This window comes from Hyla sarda, chromosome 9 (assembly GCF_029499605.1).
Source record: "Hyla sarda isolate aHylSar1 chromosome 9, aHylSar1.hap1, whole genome shotgun sequence".
NCBI lineage: Eukaryota > Metazoa > Chordata > Amphibia > Anura > Hylidae > Hyla > Hyla sarda.
Window position 1 is genome coordinate 160240921 of NC_079197.1, and position 18249 is coordinate 160259169.

At 45.1% G+C, this 18249-nt stretch overlaps 3 protein-coding genes across 10 annotated transcripts in view; 1 reads left to right on the forward strand and 2 right to left on the reverse strand.

Moving 5' to 3' along the window:
* The window catches only part of LOC130291730 (uncharacterized protein DDB_G0283697-like), a 34174-nt gene extending 31928 nt beyond the window's left edge, over positions 1–2246 (reverse strand). The window contains exon 1 of one of the 2 annotated variants that reach the window (XM_056540887.1): positions 2075–2246. Coding sequence is in view for 1 of the 2 variants with exons in the window: in XM_056540883.1 (XP_056396858.1) it covers positions 1984–1999 (16 nt within the window). In the remaining variant the exon portion in view is untranslated. The other variant, XM_056540883.1, reaches the window with a different exon arrangement.
* Positions 1–9539, forward strand: part of LOC130291728 (synaptosomal-associated protein 25-like) — a 40155-nt gene extending 30616 nt beyond the window's left edge. For both annotated transcript variants that reach the window (XM_056540881.1, XM_056540882.1), the window contains exons 4-8: positions 2744–2792; positions 5385–5496; positions 5775–5900; positions 7636–7780; positions 8427–9539. In XM_056540881.1, the coding sequence (XP_056396856.1) occupies positions 2744–2792; positions 5385–5496; positions 5775–5900; positions 7636–7780; positions 8427–8495 (501 nt within the window). In that variant the 3' untranslated portion in view covers positions 8496–9539. The remainder of the gene's footprint in view (positions 1–2743; positions 2793–5384; positions 5497–5774; positions 5901–7635; positions 7781–8426) is intronic.
* A 3939-nt stretch (positions 9540–13478) lies between these two features.
* LOC130291731 (uncharacterized) overlaps positions 13479–18249 on the reverse strand; it is a 117050-nt gene continuing 112279 nt past the window's right edge. The window contains exons 1-3 of one of the 6 annotated variants that reach the window (XR_008848019.1): positions 16443–16672; positions 15965–16049; positions 13479–13603 (exon numbers count right to left, since the gene is read on the reverse strand). The gene's annotated coding sequence lies outside the window, so the exon portion shown is untranslated. Of the gene's footprint in view, positions 13604–15964; positions 16050–16442; positions 16673–17899; positions 17990–18249 lie in introns of those variants that run through there. The other 5 variants (XR_008848018.1, XR_008848020.1, XM_056540889.1 and 2 more) reach the window with 5 other exon arrangements.

The window sequence follows — 18249 nt, forward strand, 5'->3', positions numbered from 1 at the left end:
ACTTAAGGGTGACCAATGGGATCCCCCCAGAGCCTCCCCCATAAAAGCCCGGGTGGAGCCTCTGCTCTCTCTCTTGCTTCCGGCTAAGGTCCAGTCAAGTCGAGCCTAAGTGTGTATCCAGAGTCATAGGAGGCCTCAAGTCCAGTCTGTAGACACAAGCTACCAACCTGCAAGTAACCACAGTCACAGTCTTGTCAGTCATCAGTCACAAGTCAAGTCAGTCACAGTCATCATTTGTCAAGTCAGCCTGCATTAAATTGAGCAAGCCCTTAAGGTCTCTGAGTCACTGGTCACCTCCGTGGGCCCTGGCTGAACTGTATAGACTTTTCCACCTGTCTACCCTCAGTAAAGCTACCGTTATCCGTAACTTCAATAAAACCTCCAAACCACTAAGGGTTAATAGGCGCAGGCAATGGATCGTGATATGTACAGCAATGCTCATTGATCCTTCTTCTTTATAAGCCATCTATGTGGATAACCAAAGGTCATTTATTCAGAACAGCGCGTTTCAACGCCGGAGCAGGCGTCTTCCTCAGGAACCTGAGGAAGACGCCTGCTCCGGCGTTGAAACGCGTTGTTCTGAATAAATGACCTTTAGTTATCCACATTGATCCTACTTCTTTATAAGCCATCTATCGGCATTGCTGTACATATCACGATCCATTGCCTGCGCCTATTAACCCTTAGTGGTTTGGAGGTTTTATTGGAATACTGAACACCACGAGGTGGTGGAGAGGGACCGGCTGCACTTTGGACATTCTCCTATACACGATCACCAGAGTTGTGCCTGTTTGTCAGCACAACTCTTTGGGTAAGCGCAAATTATTATTGTATGCGGTTCCTACCCATCTTTTATTGCACTACGGAGCGCTCTTTGTGTTCTTTTGTGTTATCCGTAACTTGGCATCGGAGTCATTATTGCACTCGTGCCAAGCCCAGGATCCTGCGGTATACCTTCGGTTGGTATTGAGGAAAAACCACGCCCTGGCATCACGAATACAAGGGGTTAATGCCATCTGCCCCTAGGGTAATTCCATCTGCCCTTTGCATCACACCCCATACCACAACTTTTGGCATCCAACGAACAGGATACGGGTGTGCGCCTTATGTGACAAGTCCTCCCCCCCAGTCTGAACTGTGTCCAGTATTGTCAGAAAATTGCATGCCGATGCGAATAAAGGTTGCTCCAGAAAGTGTACAGGACTCTGTCAGTGAAAAGTGTTATACTCGAGGCGCTTGTGAAATCGAGGGGGAGGTGAAGAAAAAACTCTTGTCCGCCATTGTGAAACATTTAAGTACTGTGTCGACCATGTGCAAGATCAGATCAGAAGCTATGTTATGTTGTCAAGTATTGCCTGTACCTGCAAGGGTTAAAGATGTGCCGGAGAAAACTGTGAAAATGTCCCGCGCTGGTCAGCGTCCCGCCTCTGGGTGTGGAAACCATGTTGCTCTATCTATGCTGAAGTGGAACTGTAAAGATCCGCCCCTTGTTGTCGGGGGGCGGAAGTCAGCACTGCACCGCTGACGCACTTCTGACCGGCGGCCATTTTCCGGAAGCCCTGCATAAAAGGAGCAGTGCTGCCAGGTCGTGTGTGGTGTCCATCTGTGGTGTCGGGTGAGAGTAATGTACAATTAACCTTTTCGTGATGCCAGGGCGTGGTTGACCTATACACCACCCGAGGTTGAGCCAGCTTCTCCTGGGCCAGGCACGGGGAAATAAGTACTCAAGGTTACGGAAAAACTGACTTTATTGAGGCAGGATAGATGGTAAAATCTGTTACAGCTCATATTGGTATAAAGAGACGTGCAGGGTGATCCTTGGAAGCTTATCAGCTTGCTGGGACTTGTAGTTGATTGTGCTGTTTATGACTGACTTGCTGTATGGCATCCCACGCTTGACTTTAGTGATTTGTATGGCTTGACTTTGACTACCTTGTGTGACTTGACTGACTTGACTTGAATTCCCGGGACTTTAGTGCTTACCCCTAGGCTCTGACATTCACTTGGGTACTGGGGTTATTCTTTAGAAGATATGTGGTCGCGGGATTAGACATGAATCCCCTCGCAGACTCACTTCAGACTTCTCCAAACTGTACCTCAGCATAAGCTCTCTCCTCTCCTGAACGTCAGAACTGAACTCTGAACTCCTACCACACTACATAAGGGGCCGATTTGGAGCATTACCATTGGGCAGATAAGTCACATGGTTCACCTCTTGCACACTCTCCTAGCAACAAGGTCTCTAAGAATAGGGATTAAAGGAACAGGTGTACAATAAACGACAATACAGGAACCATAGCATAACATTATGATATATGGGGGGAGATTTATCAAAACCTGTCCAGAGGAAAAGTTGCCCAGTTGCCCATAGCAACCAATCAGCTCGCTTCTTTCATTTTTAACAAGGCCTCTTCAAAATGAAAGAAGCGATCTGATTGGTTGCTATGGGCAACTACTCCTTTGCACAGGTTTTGATAAATCTCCCCCATGGAGTCCTGAGTAGTGGGGGCCCAAGAGAGACACTGAAGGCAACATCTGCCACACAGGACGGGCAGTATGCTATATTCTGTACAGATTCTGTACTGGGTCACCACATATCTATCTATCTATCTATGTATCTATCTGTCTATCTAATCTATTTCCTATCCATCCATCTATCTATCAGATCTAGGAATAAATAGTGTTGCATATCATGATTCTATTAACTCTCCATGTTTTTCCCTATAATTTCATTTCGTGGCAGAGTAAGGATGCTGGAATAAAGATCCTGGTGATGCTGGATGAGCAGGGAGGTGAGACCGACAACAGTCACTTCTTATTTTCCCATAGAACAGTGGTCTTCAACCTGCGGACCTCCAGATGTTGCAAAACTACAACTCCCAGCATGCCCGGACAGCCGTTGGCTGTCCGGGTATGCTGGGAGTTGTAGTTTTGCAACATCTGGAGGTCCGCAGGTTGAAGACCACTGCCATCGAGGCTCCATTGTCTCTCTCTTCCATCCTTTTCCATACCCACCAACATTCAGGAATTAAACCACATACATCCTCCTCTTTAGTTACTTCTATTTGAGCAGTCCCAATGTTCTGACTGCAGTTGCCTTCATGGCCACAGGGTGGCAGCCTGTACTGGTTGCAATCTAGGCAATATGGCTCATCTGTAGAGTTCCCACTATCAACTTGAAATTACAGTTTGGTCTCTCTTGGTCTGACTTTTTACATTTAGCAGCGACAATATACAGCAGTGTTCCCCAACCAGAGCGCCTCCAGCTGTTGCGAAACTTAAACTCCCAGCATGCCCGGACAGCTGGAGAGCCGCTGGTTTGAAAACACTGATTCACAGTACATTAATATAGTGAGCTTTAGTGGTGGAAATAAAAGGTATACTATCTGCTCATGTCGAAATACAGATGTAGCAGAGCTGAAATTGATGATATGACATCATATGATGCATCTGTGGGGTTTAAGTAGGTAAACCTTAAAGAGTAGCTCCCACCATCCTATATTTTTTTTTCTGTCCCTGCCTATTGCCCATCTATCCCTAACCCCCTACCTGCTTAATTTTTTTTGTTTACTATATTAAAAAGGTCTTTTTATCTGCCTGGTAGTGTGCTTCCTACCAGGCAGACTTCCCCAGCAGGCAGACGTCACTGATGCCTGCTGGGGCCGACTCTTCCGCCCTTAGTTCATCTATACAGGGTGCCTCCAGCTGTTTCACCACTACAACTCCCAGCTTTCCCTGACATCTATTGGCTGTCAGGGCATGCTGGGAGTTGTAGTGGGGAAACAGCTGGAGGCACCCTGTGTTGAAAACAATAAGTTAGGGCCATGGGCGCAGCGCGGCGCTACCCCGTTCCCTCCTGCGCTAAACACCCCCCCATGTTGAAACCCCGCTCCCCGCAACCCCCGTGTTGAAACCCCAAGCCCCGCTCTCCCCGCAACCCCCGTGTTCAAACCCCGATCCCCGCGACCCCCGTGTTCAAACCCAGATCCCCGCAACCCCCGTGTTGACACCCCGATCCCCATACATACAAACTGCAGAGTACAGCAGCATCAGCGGCGTGCAGGCGCAGCATCAGCAGCATGGTGCGGGAGGAGTGGCCGGCGTCTGAGGCCAGGGAGCCAATGCGCTCGCTCCCTGCCTGTCTGATTGACAGTCCGAATTCATGCGTGATGTCACGCCAGCCTGCACCCGGCCACTAGGAGGGAGACCCCTAGTGGCCGGTTTTCAAACGTTAATTTAAACATTTTAATAAAAAAATATATATATAATGAAAATATATTAGAGATATGTTGTAGTACATATGTACTACAACATATCAAAAAAAAAAAGTTGATGACAGTGCCCATTTAATTATCTTAATCTACTTTGCATATTTTTGGGGAGCATCACACAACCCAAAATACTACCCACACTAGATCTGCTGTAGAATCAATGAATATTTGACTTTGAGAACGTGTAGTTCACTATTTCCCAACCAGGGTGCCTCCAGCTGTTGCAAAACTACAAACCCCGGCATGCCTGGACAGCCAAAAGCTGCCATGGGCAAAATTCATTTGAAAATGTATGCTGCAACACTTTTTCAACACATCTGTCGCAAAGAACATAAGAAAAGGTGAATTCAGTTTTGTATATTCCCCCATGCACTTTATTTTCTATCAATGTTGTGGGGAAAAAAGACCAAAAAATAGGCCGTAAATGTTAAAAGAATTACAAATTTTTGTTGAAAACTCCACAAATATGGCCAATTTTTATAGCTGTTGTGGCATCAAACTCTGCCTTTTATTTTAAACTCAGAACATAATGGCCAAAAATAATGGCAGAAAATTGTTTTTAGTTTTCATATTAGCTGGTGCCAGAAAGTTTTACAGATTTGCAAATTCCTTCTATTTAAAAATCTTGCTCCAGAGGAAGTTGTGTAGTTCTTTCCAGTCTGACCACAGTGCTCTCGGCTACCACCTCTGTCCATGTCAGGAACTGTCCAGAGTAAAAGAAAATCCCCATAGCAAACCTCTCCTGCTCTGGAGAGTTCCTAATACAGACAGAGGTGTCAGCAGAGAGCACTGTGGTCAGACTGGTAGGAACTTCATAACTTTCTCTGGAGCATACAGCAGCTGATAAGTACTGGAAGGATTAAGATTTTTAATAGAAGTAACTTACAAATCTGTTTAACTTTCTGGAACCAGTTGATTTGCAAACAATTTGTTTTTCTCCAGAGCACCCCTTTAATATTTGTGTGCACAGAAAGCTGTGTTCCCTTTTGGATTCAATGGAATTTTATGGGAAGAATGCAGCAGATTTTTTTTGGGTAGAACCCAAAAACGGTTATTTTACCTACCAAAATGCTGTTTGTACACACAGCCTCCATGTTATTGTTCTGCATTTAGAGCAGCTGGATCATGTGGACAAGGGTCTGGACCAAATAAACCAGGATATGAGAGAAGCAGAGAAGAACCTGAAGGATATGGGAAAATGTTGCGGACTGTGTTCCTGTGACAGGTACGGACATCATTAAAGTCAATGGCGGTGGTGTCTGTTGCGCAAAGGGTCTGTTCGGCTGCTTTGTTTGGCACCGAACGGTCTCTGAACCCTGGCGCCTCTTTGGGTACAAGGGATAAGAAAGGCCACTTTGGCTTTGTTACCTATCAGATGCCGTGAGCTGCTCTGCCTGGAGATGGCTTTGTTATGGTTAAAATGTTTGCCCATAGGGCGGCTACACTTTGCCATGTATCCAAAAAGTTATCACGGCCCCCCGGTTATTCTTTCTGATTCCCCAGGCTGACGAACAGCGCTATAAACAGATCTGCCTGGGGGAAGTCGAATGACGGGGTCGTCTCGGCTCAGCCGTCTCATGTTGCTGATGAAAGAGAAAGGATGATGATGAGCGGAAGTTATATTCGGAGGTAAAACACTGTAAATTCTAAGAATACTTATCTATTTTCCTTAACCTCACCATGTTCACACTTCAAACTTAAAGGGGTTATCCGGCCAAAGACCAAAGACCGGGGGGGGGGGGGGGGCTGCTGCTGGGACCCTTCATGATCTCCGTTCAGCACCCGCATTCTATGCGGGGCTGCGTCTCCAGTCTTGGAAAGCTCTTTGTTTCCTGGACTGGAGATGTGATGTCACGCCACGCCCCCTCCCATAAACATAAATGGAGGGGGCGTGGCGTGATGTCGCGTCTCCAGTCTTGGAAACAAAGATCTTTCGAAGACAGAACATGCAGACAAAGGATATGGGACCCCATGATCAGACATCTTATCCCCTTTCCTTTGGATAGGGGAAAAGATGTCTTTGTCCGGATAAGATGTTTTTGGCCCCTTGAAGTCCATAATATGGCCCTCACCCAGGGACGTGCACACATAGACTCAAAAAGGGTCTTGAGCCACTGCCCTTTTAATGCACCTGCCCTATAATGCTCTTACTGATCACTACATGGGGTGATGCAGGTCCCATTCAGCTGACATGCCTGTGTTGTATTGTGGTGTATTAACATATGTTAGGCTTTTACAAAAAAAAATTAAAATTAGAAGTGTCCTTTTTTTTTCTACTTGAGCCTCTGCCCCCCAAAATGTCTGTGCACGTCCCTGCTCTCACTTATTTATCTGCCATGTGGATGTTTCAACACATTGGGCTCATCATGATTCTACTTGATCTACAAACTGAGTTTTCCTGTGTAGTTGGGACTTATTGTGATATAACTTTGGCCAAGGGCTATAGGATTCTCAGATGGGCCAATCCAGCCCCGAGTATACAGTAGATAGTCTTCTAAAATGAGGACTACCCCAATAATCCACAAGACCCAGTAAGATTCCTGCTTTGTCTCTTGCTCTTGCCCAGAATTTGCTGCCACCAATTCCTGGAGGTGTGGAATGATAGACCTGACTAGTGTTGAGCGGCATAGGCCATATTCGAATTTGTTAATATTCACGAATATATGGACGAATATTCGTCATATATTCGCGAATATTCGCATATTCGTAATATTCCCGTTTTATTTTCGCTTATGCGAATATTCGCGCATGCGAAAATTAACATATGCGAAAATTAACATATATAAAAATTTGCATAAGCGAAAATACGCATATACGAAAATTTGCATATGCAAATTTTCGCATGTGCGAAAATTCGCATATGCAAATTTTCGCATGCGCGAAAATTCGCACACCAGTCTCACACAGTAGTATTAGATCCTTCTTTACACCACACAAGCTGGAAGCAAAGAGGGATGATCACTGTGATGTGTACTGTGAAAAAACAAAAAACAAAAAAAAAACGAATATTCGTAATTACGAATATATAGCGCTATATAAGCGAATATTCGCGAATTCGCGAATATGCGATATTCACGAATAAAATTCGCATTGCGAATATTCGCGAGCAACACTAGACCTGACAAGGGGTGATGCTTTGAAACGCGTTGTCCTTACTGTACAATAAATGTTTTTTATTATTCAATTCGGGGTCCCTGTCCAGTTTCCTCAAAAAATCTGTGCATTATACCCATCGTTCCAGAATTTCTCCGGGATTTTCTATATTTCAACTCCTGGAGGTTGTCACAGTCTGAGTCAGCTGGCTCTTACAACCATGAGATGTTGTCCCACATGTTAATGAACAGATTTTTCCATTTTACTGTAGGATAACAAAGGATTCTCAAGAAGACGAAATGGAAGAAAATCTGAATCAAGTTGGCAGTATCGTGGGCAATCTCCGAAGCATGGCGCTGGATATGGGGAATGAAATCGATATCCAGAACAAACAAGTTGACAAAATTATGGAGAAGGTGAAGTGGAGACATTAGAAGTTTATTTATTTTTAATTACATTTATTTGTTTAATTAATTAATTTATTTTATTTTAATTATTTAGGGAATAGGTCAAGGTTCCTCCAGTTTAGGGTCCACCTAAAAATGTTTTACATAAATCCAAGTTACCCATAAGAGATTTCCCAGGGTTACAATTCCAATTATCAATTTCCCATTCAGGCTTGTGCCTTCGTGGGACTAATTTCCCAAACTAGGAAACCCTATATTAGTTAAAATTCCTCTTTATTATCCCATTTTTTGAAAATACTAATCAAATATGTGAGAAAAAACAAAAATGTATTGTGCATTAAGAACACAGTTAATGGATCAGTAACTAGTAAGGTGTAACACCTATTCCTATCTGTAATATAGTTTGATTTAGGGTTCTCAACCAAGATGCCACTATTGTCCTCCACACGGGATATTTATTTTTTCATCCAACTTATATATTCATTTGGTTATTCTGATTCATATACTGTAGATTAAAACACCATAAACTGACACCCCCCAACGTTTCGCCAACCATAACCAGCTTTATCAAGGGCCGATGTGTTAATGACATATGTTCTGAAATATGTCTTAAAATAGGTGTTAATGTCCTTAAAATGTTTTATCTCCATTTCAGGTTGCGGTGAATCAAGATCGAATACAGGAAGCAAATAATAAGGCTAAGAAGATTCTGAAGAGCGTGTAACACACGTAATACATTCCTTCAGTATGTTGGCCAAAACCACCTACTAGAGAATTCGAGTGCTGTGAGAGTTGTTGTATCTCAACCTTGTAGGAACATCTTGAGGCATGGGCTTTATAATGTAGATGTACTTTTATTCACCTTACCCTAGAAACACCTTTTTAGACCGTGGTGGGACAATAATTCGGTAACGTGGACAAGGGGTTCAGTACAGTGACCCCCCGACCTACGATGGCCCCGACATATGATGATTTCAAAATATGATGGCCTCTCAGAGGCCATCGCATGTTGAAGGCAGCAACAACATACGATGCTTTTGTATTTCGGGGCCATCACATAAACGGCTATCCGGCAGCGCAGACTGCTTCAGCTGCCGCCAGATAGCCGTTTAAGGTGCCCCGTGTAATCCGGTGATGATCACTTACATGTCCCCGGCGCTTCGGACCGTCCTCTTCGGGATCCCCTGCATCGCCGTCGCTCTCCATCGTCGTCATCACGTCGCCGCGCACGCCATCCCGTCATCCAATAGGAGTAGCGCGCGTAGCGACGTGATGACGGCGATAAGGAACGACGATCCCGGCCAGCAGAGATGGTCTGGAGCGGCGGGGACACCCTGGGGACACGGCAACAGCAATGGACGGCGACATCCAGAGCAGCGGTGACGGTCTGGAGCAGCGGGGACAGGTGAGTATAACTTTCTATATTTAACATTGCACGGATCCCTCAACATATATGTTGAGGGACCACTGTATATAATAACCAGATATGGAATTCTACCCAAACCTAAAAAGAGTATCTAAAAGAGAGTGTGCACCTTACAGCCTGCTCTCAATCCAAAAAGTGCAAGCCAATGACTGTCTCCACTCAAGAGCTCCATCTAATGTGTTGTTAGGCTTTTCTAACCTGCTTAGGCCCCTACCTTCTCCTAAATGGCCCTATGCTTTACCTACAGTGATTTTTGAGGTTATAGTTCCTCTTGGGCCCTGGTCTTTATGGACTTAAAGGGGTACTCCACTGGCCAGCATTTGGAAGAAAATGTTCCGAACGCTGTTTTCGCGCTGCGGGGGTCGGCCACGCCCCTTGTGACATCACAGCCACGCCCCTCAATGCAAGTCTATGGGAGGGGGCCTGACGGCCGTCACGCTCCCTCCCATAGACTTGCAGTGAGGGTGTGTGGCCATGATGTCACAAGGGGTGTGGCCAACCCCCCAGTAGTTCAACAACAGCATTCGGAACATTCACTTCCCAACGCTGGCCAGTGGAATACCCCTTTAAAGGTCCGAAAGCCACAAAAGGGCAAAAATATAAGAAATAGCAATAGAGGTAGGGGGACCCTGGCACCGAATTTTACCTCTGGGTAAATCTCTTATACCAGAGATCTCTAATTTTGGTAATTTTACGTGATGTGTATAATTCTGGCCCTCACCTCGAGCTCATTCCTGATGTAGCGGCCTCTCCACATCAGTTCTGTATTGAACGATAAACTTTGTTGCTTGTGCCTTTTGTGTGTATGTGACTATATTATGTGTGGAGAGAGGGTGCATATACTTTTATTGCATCACACTTGTCACGTACCAATTTGTAAGGATTGTGTAGTACTTTTTCTATTAAAGCACAATAATGTGGTGACTGCCTTAAAACTGCAGCCATGATATTCATTCTAGGACAATATATGGTCAAAAAGGATACTTCTATATGGGTCCCAGTAGGCAGCCATCTTGCTTTTCTCACACAGGGTCCTGAAACAGAAACATTTCCTTCTTCTGTTAAGGTCAGGACACATCCCCGCCAGATAAACCTTATAATAAAGGTCTCATTATTAAAGGGGTATTTAGTAATCACAGAATACGGGATGAGTGTCTGATAGAGGGGTCAGTTCCAGGGACGGGCACACATAGACTCAAAAGGGGGCTTGAGGCCCTGCCCTCTTAAAGGGGAACTCCCACCCTAGACATCTTATCCCCTATCCAAAGGATAGGGGATGAGATGTCTGATCTCGGGGGTCCCGCCGCTGGGACCCCCGCAGTATTGCATGCGGCACCCATCTGTTTTTTTGTCCAGAAGCGCTGGGGGGTCTGGGAAAGGAAGTCAGGGAACGGAAGCCCCCTCCCATAGACTTGCATTGAGGGGATGGGCGTGACGTCACACAGAGGCGACTCAGACCCTCCAGCACTTCTGGACAAAAAACAGGTGGGTGCCGCATGCAATACTGCCCGCCACTGGGGACCCCCGAGATCAGACATCTTATCCCCTATCCTTTGGATAGGGGATGAGATGTCTAGGGTGGGAGTACCCCTTTAAAGAGGTACTCCGGGGGAAAACTTATTTATTTATTTTTTTTTAATCAACTGGTGCCAGAAAGTTAAACAGGTTTGTGAATTACTTCTATTAAAAAAAATCTTAATCCTTCCAGTACTTATTAGCTGCTGAATACTACAGAGGAAATTATTTTCTTTTTGGAGCACAGTGTTCTCTGCTGACATCATGACCACAGTGCTCTCTGCTGACATATCTGTCCATTTTAGGAACTGTCCAGAGCAGCATATGTTTGCTATGGGGATTTTCTCCTACTCTGGACAGTTCTTAAAATGGACAGAGATGTCAGCAGAGAGCACTGTGCTTGTGATGTCAGCAGAGAACACTGTGCTCCAAAAAGAAAAGAAATCCCTCTGTAGTATTCAGCAGCTAATAAGTACTGGAAGGATTAAGATTTTTTAATAGAAGTCATTTACAAATCTGTTTAACTTTCTGGCACCAGTTGAATAAAAAAAAAAAAAAAAGTTTTCCACCGGAGTACCCCTTTAATGCACCTGCCCTATAATGCCCTTACTGATTGGGACCTCTGCGTAGTGATGCAGGTCCTATTCAGCTGACATGACTGCCGGAGGTCCCTTACCTCAGGAATTGTGTTGTGTTAACAAATGTAAAGTTTTTACAAACTGTTATTTTTTTTTTTTTTTTATAATGAGAAGTGCCCTTTTTAATACTTGAGCCCCTGCCCCCCAAAATGTCTGTGCATGTCCCTGGTCGGTTTGCTGGGAAGTCCTGTGATCTCCTCTCTGGGCTCTGGCTACCTACCTATCCTCTGCTCGCTCTGGCCTCCACCTTCTTACTGAGCGCAACTGATGGCCCGCTCAGCCAATCACCGGCCAAAACAATATCTTACCTCAGCGGGTGATTGACTGAGCACGCCGTCACTTGTGCTCGTCCAGGAACGTGGGGGGCCGGACCGCAAGAAAAGGACAGGTATGTAGCCAGGGCCCAGACAGGAGACCATGGGGGTCCCATTGGTTGGACTCCCCCTATTAAGACACTTATCCCCTATCCTTTGGTCAAATACAACGTATCTGGATAAAGTCATACGCAGACCAATAAGTAAACCTACGTTATCAAACAGTGTAAATAAATAGGTAGGTGCCTTAAAATATATCTTTTATTAGATAGATACTAAAATAAACACCAAATATTAAGGACTACGGTGCAAAAAACTAAGTGACCTAATTACCAAAATAGGGAACAACTGAAAGGGGAACAACAAATGCACATCCCCGGATATCGCATAGCAATTATAAGAAGCTGTACACCAAATGGTATAAACAAAGGAAGAACCCCTTTAAATAAGCACAAGTACCCAACGCGTTTCTGTTCATAGAGAACTTCATCAGGGGCAATTCAAAATGCAGAGGTATAACCAAACCATATATAATGATGACAGGGTGTCAGAACCAATCAGACAACTGCAGCCATAAGCCCAATCATTCTGGGGATGTGCATTTCTTGTTCCCCTTTTAGTTGTTCCCTATTTTGCTGATTAGGTCATTTAGTTTTTTGCACCGTAGTCCTTAATATTTGGTGTTAATTTTAGTATCTATCTAATAAAAGTTATAATTTAAGACACCCCTAACGTGTCTGATAAGTTCAGTTCCCCTGAGTACCCCTTTAAAGGTCTGAGAGCTGGAACCTTAACCATTGTTGAGTGGGTACTGGCTCAATTTACCCCCCCCCCCCCCCCCCCAAGACAAAATATGTGCCTGCCAACTTACATATCATTGATCCGAACAAATAGGATATTTCTTAATCACCTCATAGGAAATAGACCCTAGTGACCAGTAATTGTCTCCAAAGTCATCTTCAGAAAGGTCTTTCTTTGCTGGACCTTTGAGTTCCATAGTATCAGTATCTGAGGCCATTGGAAGATCCTCTGGTACTGTGCTATTCCAGTCTGACCCTGGCTGACTGCACACGTGATAGTGTACCCACTAATTGATTTCTATGATAAAGTGGGCGTGTACAAGAAGTCATCTCAATATCAGAACTTTACACAATTGAGATTTCTATGCCCTAAACCCCCATTGATGTGACCCTTGGAATGTTGACGTATAATAAAAGTAGGAGGCCGGAAGCCCCATGTACACTATGAGACCTGGGCTTACTTGATCTTGAGTGGGGTTCTTGGCCCTCTGGCTACCACTGATCCAAATGACACAACAAAAAGAGGTAATATCTGAATGCTATATAATTTATACTGCTTGTTAAGGAAACAAATAGTAGAAAGGTGATCGATGACAATTTCTATGTAGTTGTGTCCTCCGATGCTGACATCCAATGATGGCTCTGGTGGCAGGATATCCGTTAAAATCTTGGAGCCCAAGAATGAGGAGCCCAAGAATGAGGTTACATTGATCAGGAGAAAGATTTGCTGGGGGTCGTAATATCACGACAATGCCCCCTCGCGTCATCACATCATGCCCCCCCAATGGAAGTCTATGGGAGGGGGCGTGGCATTCGCCACGCCCCCTCCCATAGACTTGCATTGAGGGGGCGTGGTGTGACATCACGAGGGGGCATAATCGTGACGTTACGACCCCCACCCCCCCCACTCCCAGCGTTCGAACAAAATGTTCCGAATGATGGGGCAGTGGAGTACCCCTTTAAGTAGACCTGTTTTGTAGAATCAATAATTGTACTAGACAGATGACAAGGACCCATAGCAAACACCTCATGAGTTTTATTGATCATCATTCTCTAGTAGACTTCCAAATGTTCTCATCACAATCATTTCTTCTGGGGGATCGATGCCATGATGATATTGCCGAAGGCTAGGAGACCCCCTGTAATACAAAAGAGGATTCATCGCATACTAAAACCATTACATGTTATACCTATGTGTATATGTTCCAACATCACTTCAAAATGGTTGGAGATATTTTGATGAAACTTGGTACACGTGTTACTTATGTCAACTAAAAGTATAAGATAGTTAAATTAACCCTAACCCACCCCTACTTATGAGGGTGGGGTTTTTGTCGTGAGTCTCATGCAAGTATATAGGACTTCTGCTACCTTACTCCACAAGCTCCGCTTTGCATCTCCTGGTGAATGTATTGGTCCAGCTTGCAAGCCACGCCCCTCCCACAATGCCCGCCCCACAAACAACCACACCCCTTGTATTTTCAGCCCTTTTTGTTTTGGCTCAAGGCCGAAAATACAATTTTTGCCCCATACACTCACATCACAGGTCCTTCAACCACAATCTCTTCATCACGGCTCAGCCTCACCTTACTCCACAAGCTCCGCATCTCTAGGTGAATGTGCCGGTCCGGCTTGCAAGTCACGCCCATTCCCACAAGCCACACCCCTGCAAAGCCACAACCCATTCTATTTCTGGCCTACAATCTCATCATCACAGCCTGAGGACGGAATATGAGGTCAGGATATGAGGACGAGATATGAGAACAGGATATTAGGACAGGATATGAGTATATGGATGGGATATGAGGTCAGAATATGAGGAGGGTATATGAGGACAGGACATGAGGTCAGGATATGAGGACGGAATTTTTAGGATGTGATATGAGGTCGGGATATGAGGACGAGATATTAGGTCAGGATATGAGGATTAGATTTGAGGTTGGTATATGAGGATTAGATATGAGGTCAGGATATGAGGCCAGGATATGATGATGCGATAGGAGGTTGGGATATGAGGACAGGATATGAGGCCAGGATATGATGATGGGATAGGAGGTCGGGATATGAGGACAGGATATGATGATGGGATAGGAGGTTGGGATATGAGGACAGGATATGAGGTCAGGATATGATGATGGGATAGGAGGTCGGGATATGAGGCCAGGATATGATGATGGGATAGGAGGTTGGGATATGAGGACCGGATATGAGGATGGGATGTGAGGTTGGGATATGAGGACGGGATATCAGAAAGGGATTTGAGGATGGGATAAGTGTGTGGATAAAAATGATCAGGTATTGTAAACAAAGTTTGTCCCACAAGGCAACAGGACAAATTTACCAAAGAACATGCACTGACATAATAAAACAGTCCGAAATGACATCTTGTGTGTCTGAATCACTACTGATGGCAAATCTGATAGCATTGGTTAAATACTTCCTATAGTCTATAGCCGGGTTTCCCAACCAGTGTACCACCAGCTGTTGCAAAACTACAACTCCCAGCATGCTGGGAATGGTATTGTCTATTGTACAACAAAAGGCTTCTCCACTGAATTATCTGTACCAATTATATTTTAAGCTTTTCCATATATAGACGGAAACCACATACTGTATACTGTTCTCATAGGAAAATCCACTAGTGACCCCCATCAATATTATTGAACATGTAAGTCCATTGTGGTGGCCCAGTACAGGAGTTCCCCCCCTGTACCCTTGCTGCCCTGTCAGGCAGACTCCATTCAGTGACCCCTGGGCCCCCCCTTCACCTATGTGCCCTAACTAGTTCAGCAGCGCCTTTGTTCTGTATTGTAATGTACATATATTGTTATATACCTTTAAGTAATATTGCTATGTGTTGTAACCAAGGAAGGAACCAGTGACCATGTGACCTACAGGGTGACCTATGGGACCCCTCCAGAGTCTCCCCCATATAAACCCTGGGAGGAGCTAGAGAGCCAGATTAGTTCTTGTTCTGCTGAGGAACAGTGAGGTCAAGTCCAGAAAGATTGTCTAGTGTCCTGAGGAGGCCTAAAGCCTACCACGCAGCCACACATCCAAAAATCCACTGTTCCACCGGTGAACGTCAAAACCTGGTAAGCGAGAAACGGGGTGAAGTCTGTCTTGTCAGTTCCAGTCAAGTCAGTCAAGATTTACAGTATCTGTGTCAAGTCAGTGTGGCCGTGCATCAAATTGTCCAAGTCCACTATAAGTCCCAGCAAGCCCTGAGGTCTCTGAAGTCACTGGTCACCTTCTTGAGCCTGACTAAACTTCGGGTGGTGACGAGGTTAGACCACGCCCTGGCGTCACGAACACAAGGGGTTAATGCCATTTGCCCCTAGGGTAATTCCATCTGCCCTCATCACACCATTAAATGCTACAAATGACTTAATACTTCAATCAATGGCTGTTGAACTCCATTGAAGTTTACCGTCCTTCACACCACAAGGTACCGTCCTAAGTTAGTTATTACATATATATTTTTTGTTGCTGTCGTTTACCTGCAATGGTGATGCCCATTGTGATCCGGTAGAGGAGGAGATCTCCTGTGCCTCCTTTCAGGTGAACTGGTAAGTCATTGTCTGCCTAGAAAACATAAGAAATCATTAATTTACACTAAGTAATAAAAATAAACAAGAATTATATAATCTCTTATTTTGACAATTTGGCAGCATCACCTGTCTACTGTCTACCTGATGGCATAAACTCCATCTACTCAGTGGCATAACCTCTGTCTTCTTGGCATAACCTCTGTCTTCTTGGCATAACCTCTGTCTACTTGGTGGAATCATCTCCCTATTTAGCAGCAATATGTACGTCTACTTGGTGGCATCAGCTTTGTCTACTTATTGGAATCCTCTCTGTGTAACTGCATCACCGAGTCTATTTGTCAACATTATCTCTGCGCATCATCTCTGTCTACTTGGTAACATTATGTCTGTCTACTTGGTGAACTCGTCTATGTCTTAGCGCATTCACCTCTGTCTAGTCGGTGGTATCACTTCTGTCTACTTGATAGTATCATCTCAGTCTACTCAGTGCCAACATCCTTATCTTCATGAGGTCATCTTTATATTGGGAAACGACAACTCTGCCTACTTGATGTCATTATTTCTGTCTAATCGAAGGCATCATCTGTTTGCCGGTGAAGTGAAAAAAACTGTGACCCGTAGCCAAATGGGACCTGAGCTCAGCGCTCTCAGTGCTGATTGCTGTTAGGGGTTAAGATTAGGGTTAGCATTTAGGATTAGGGGTGAGGATTAGGGTTAAGATTAGGGGTTATGGTTAGGATTAGAGGTTAGGAGTTAGGATTAGGGTTAAAGGGGTACTCTGCCCCTAGCATCTTATCCCCTATCCAAAGGATAGGGGATAAGATGTCAGATCGCGGGGTCCTGCCGCTAGGGACCCCCGGGATCTCGGCTGCAGCACCCCGCTATCATTACTGCGCAGAGCAAACTCGCTCTGTGCGTAATGACCGGCGATACAGGGACCAGAGCATCGTGACGTTACGGCTCAGCCCCCTCGTGACGTCATGGCCCGCCCCCTTAATGCAAGTCTATGGGAGGAGGCGTGATGGCTGCCATGCCCCCTCCCATAGACTTGTATTGAGGGGGCGGGCTGTGACATTATGAGGGGGCGGGGCCATGACATCACAATGCTCTGGTCCCTGTATCGCCGGTCATTACGCTTACGCACAGAGCGAGTTTGCTCTGTGCAGTAACGATAGCGGGGTGCTGCAGCGGAGATCCCGGGGGTCCCTAGCGGCGGGACCCCGCGATCTGACATCTTATCCCCTATCCTTTGGATAGGGGATAAGATGCTAGGGGCGGAGTACCCCTTTAAGGAGTGAGAGGGAAACTGTTGTAAAGCAGAAAAGTGTGTCCCTGTGCAGAGGGTCACATTCCGCTATAGGGACACAGTTTTCTTCATTATACCGGCAATGTGTCTGTCTACAGGGTGTCATCTTGCCTATTCAGTCTGTTCAATGGCAGCAACATCTTTGTCTACTTAGTGTCATCATGCCTATCTACTTGGTAAAATATTGTCCACTTGATGGCATTATCTATTGTCAAGTCTGTCTCTTAGTGGCATCTTGGTGGAATCATCTCTCTATTTGGCACAACATGTCTGTCTACGTGTTGGCATAATCTTTGTCTATTTGGCAATATGTCAGACATCATCTCTTGTCTACTTGGTACCACCATGCTTGTCTTCTTGTGGAATCACCTTACTCGGTGGTATCATCTCTGCCTACTTGGTAGAATCACCTCTCTATTTGGAAGCAACATCTCTGCCCTATGTCTCTGTACGACTTGGGGTTCTCACCTTGCCTAAGATCAACTGAGTCCACCCAAGATTTGGTCAGTGATGACCTCCTAATGTGTATTACCAATAAAGAACTTAGCTTAAAGAAATTTTGGAGAAAAAAAAAATACCTGAAATATCTTCTGTTTCTCTAGGACCCGGTTTTGCATCTGTACTCGACTGGATGTGGTGAAGGCTCTTGAGATCTTCTGCCCTAAAATCTGTAAAGGGCCCAGAGAGTTTGTTAGGATTTGTACAACACTTAGTATACAAATACTTGTGCAGCTGTTTAGTGCAAATTCAATAGGTTAAAACTGTTTATTTAAGGTGGTTGTCACGATTCGGCTGGCTGGAGGTGGATCCTCTGTGCCAGAGAGGGATTGGCGTGGACCGTGTCGGTGGACCGGTTCTAAGTTGCTACTGGTATTCACCAGAGCCCGCCGCAAAGCGGGATGGTCTTGCAGCGGCGGTAGCAACCAGG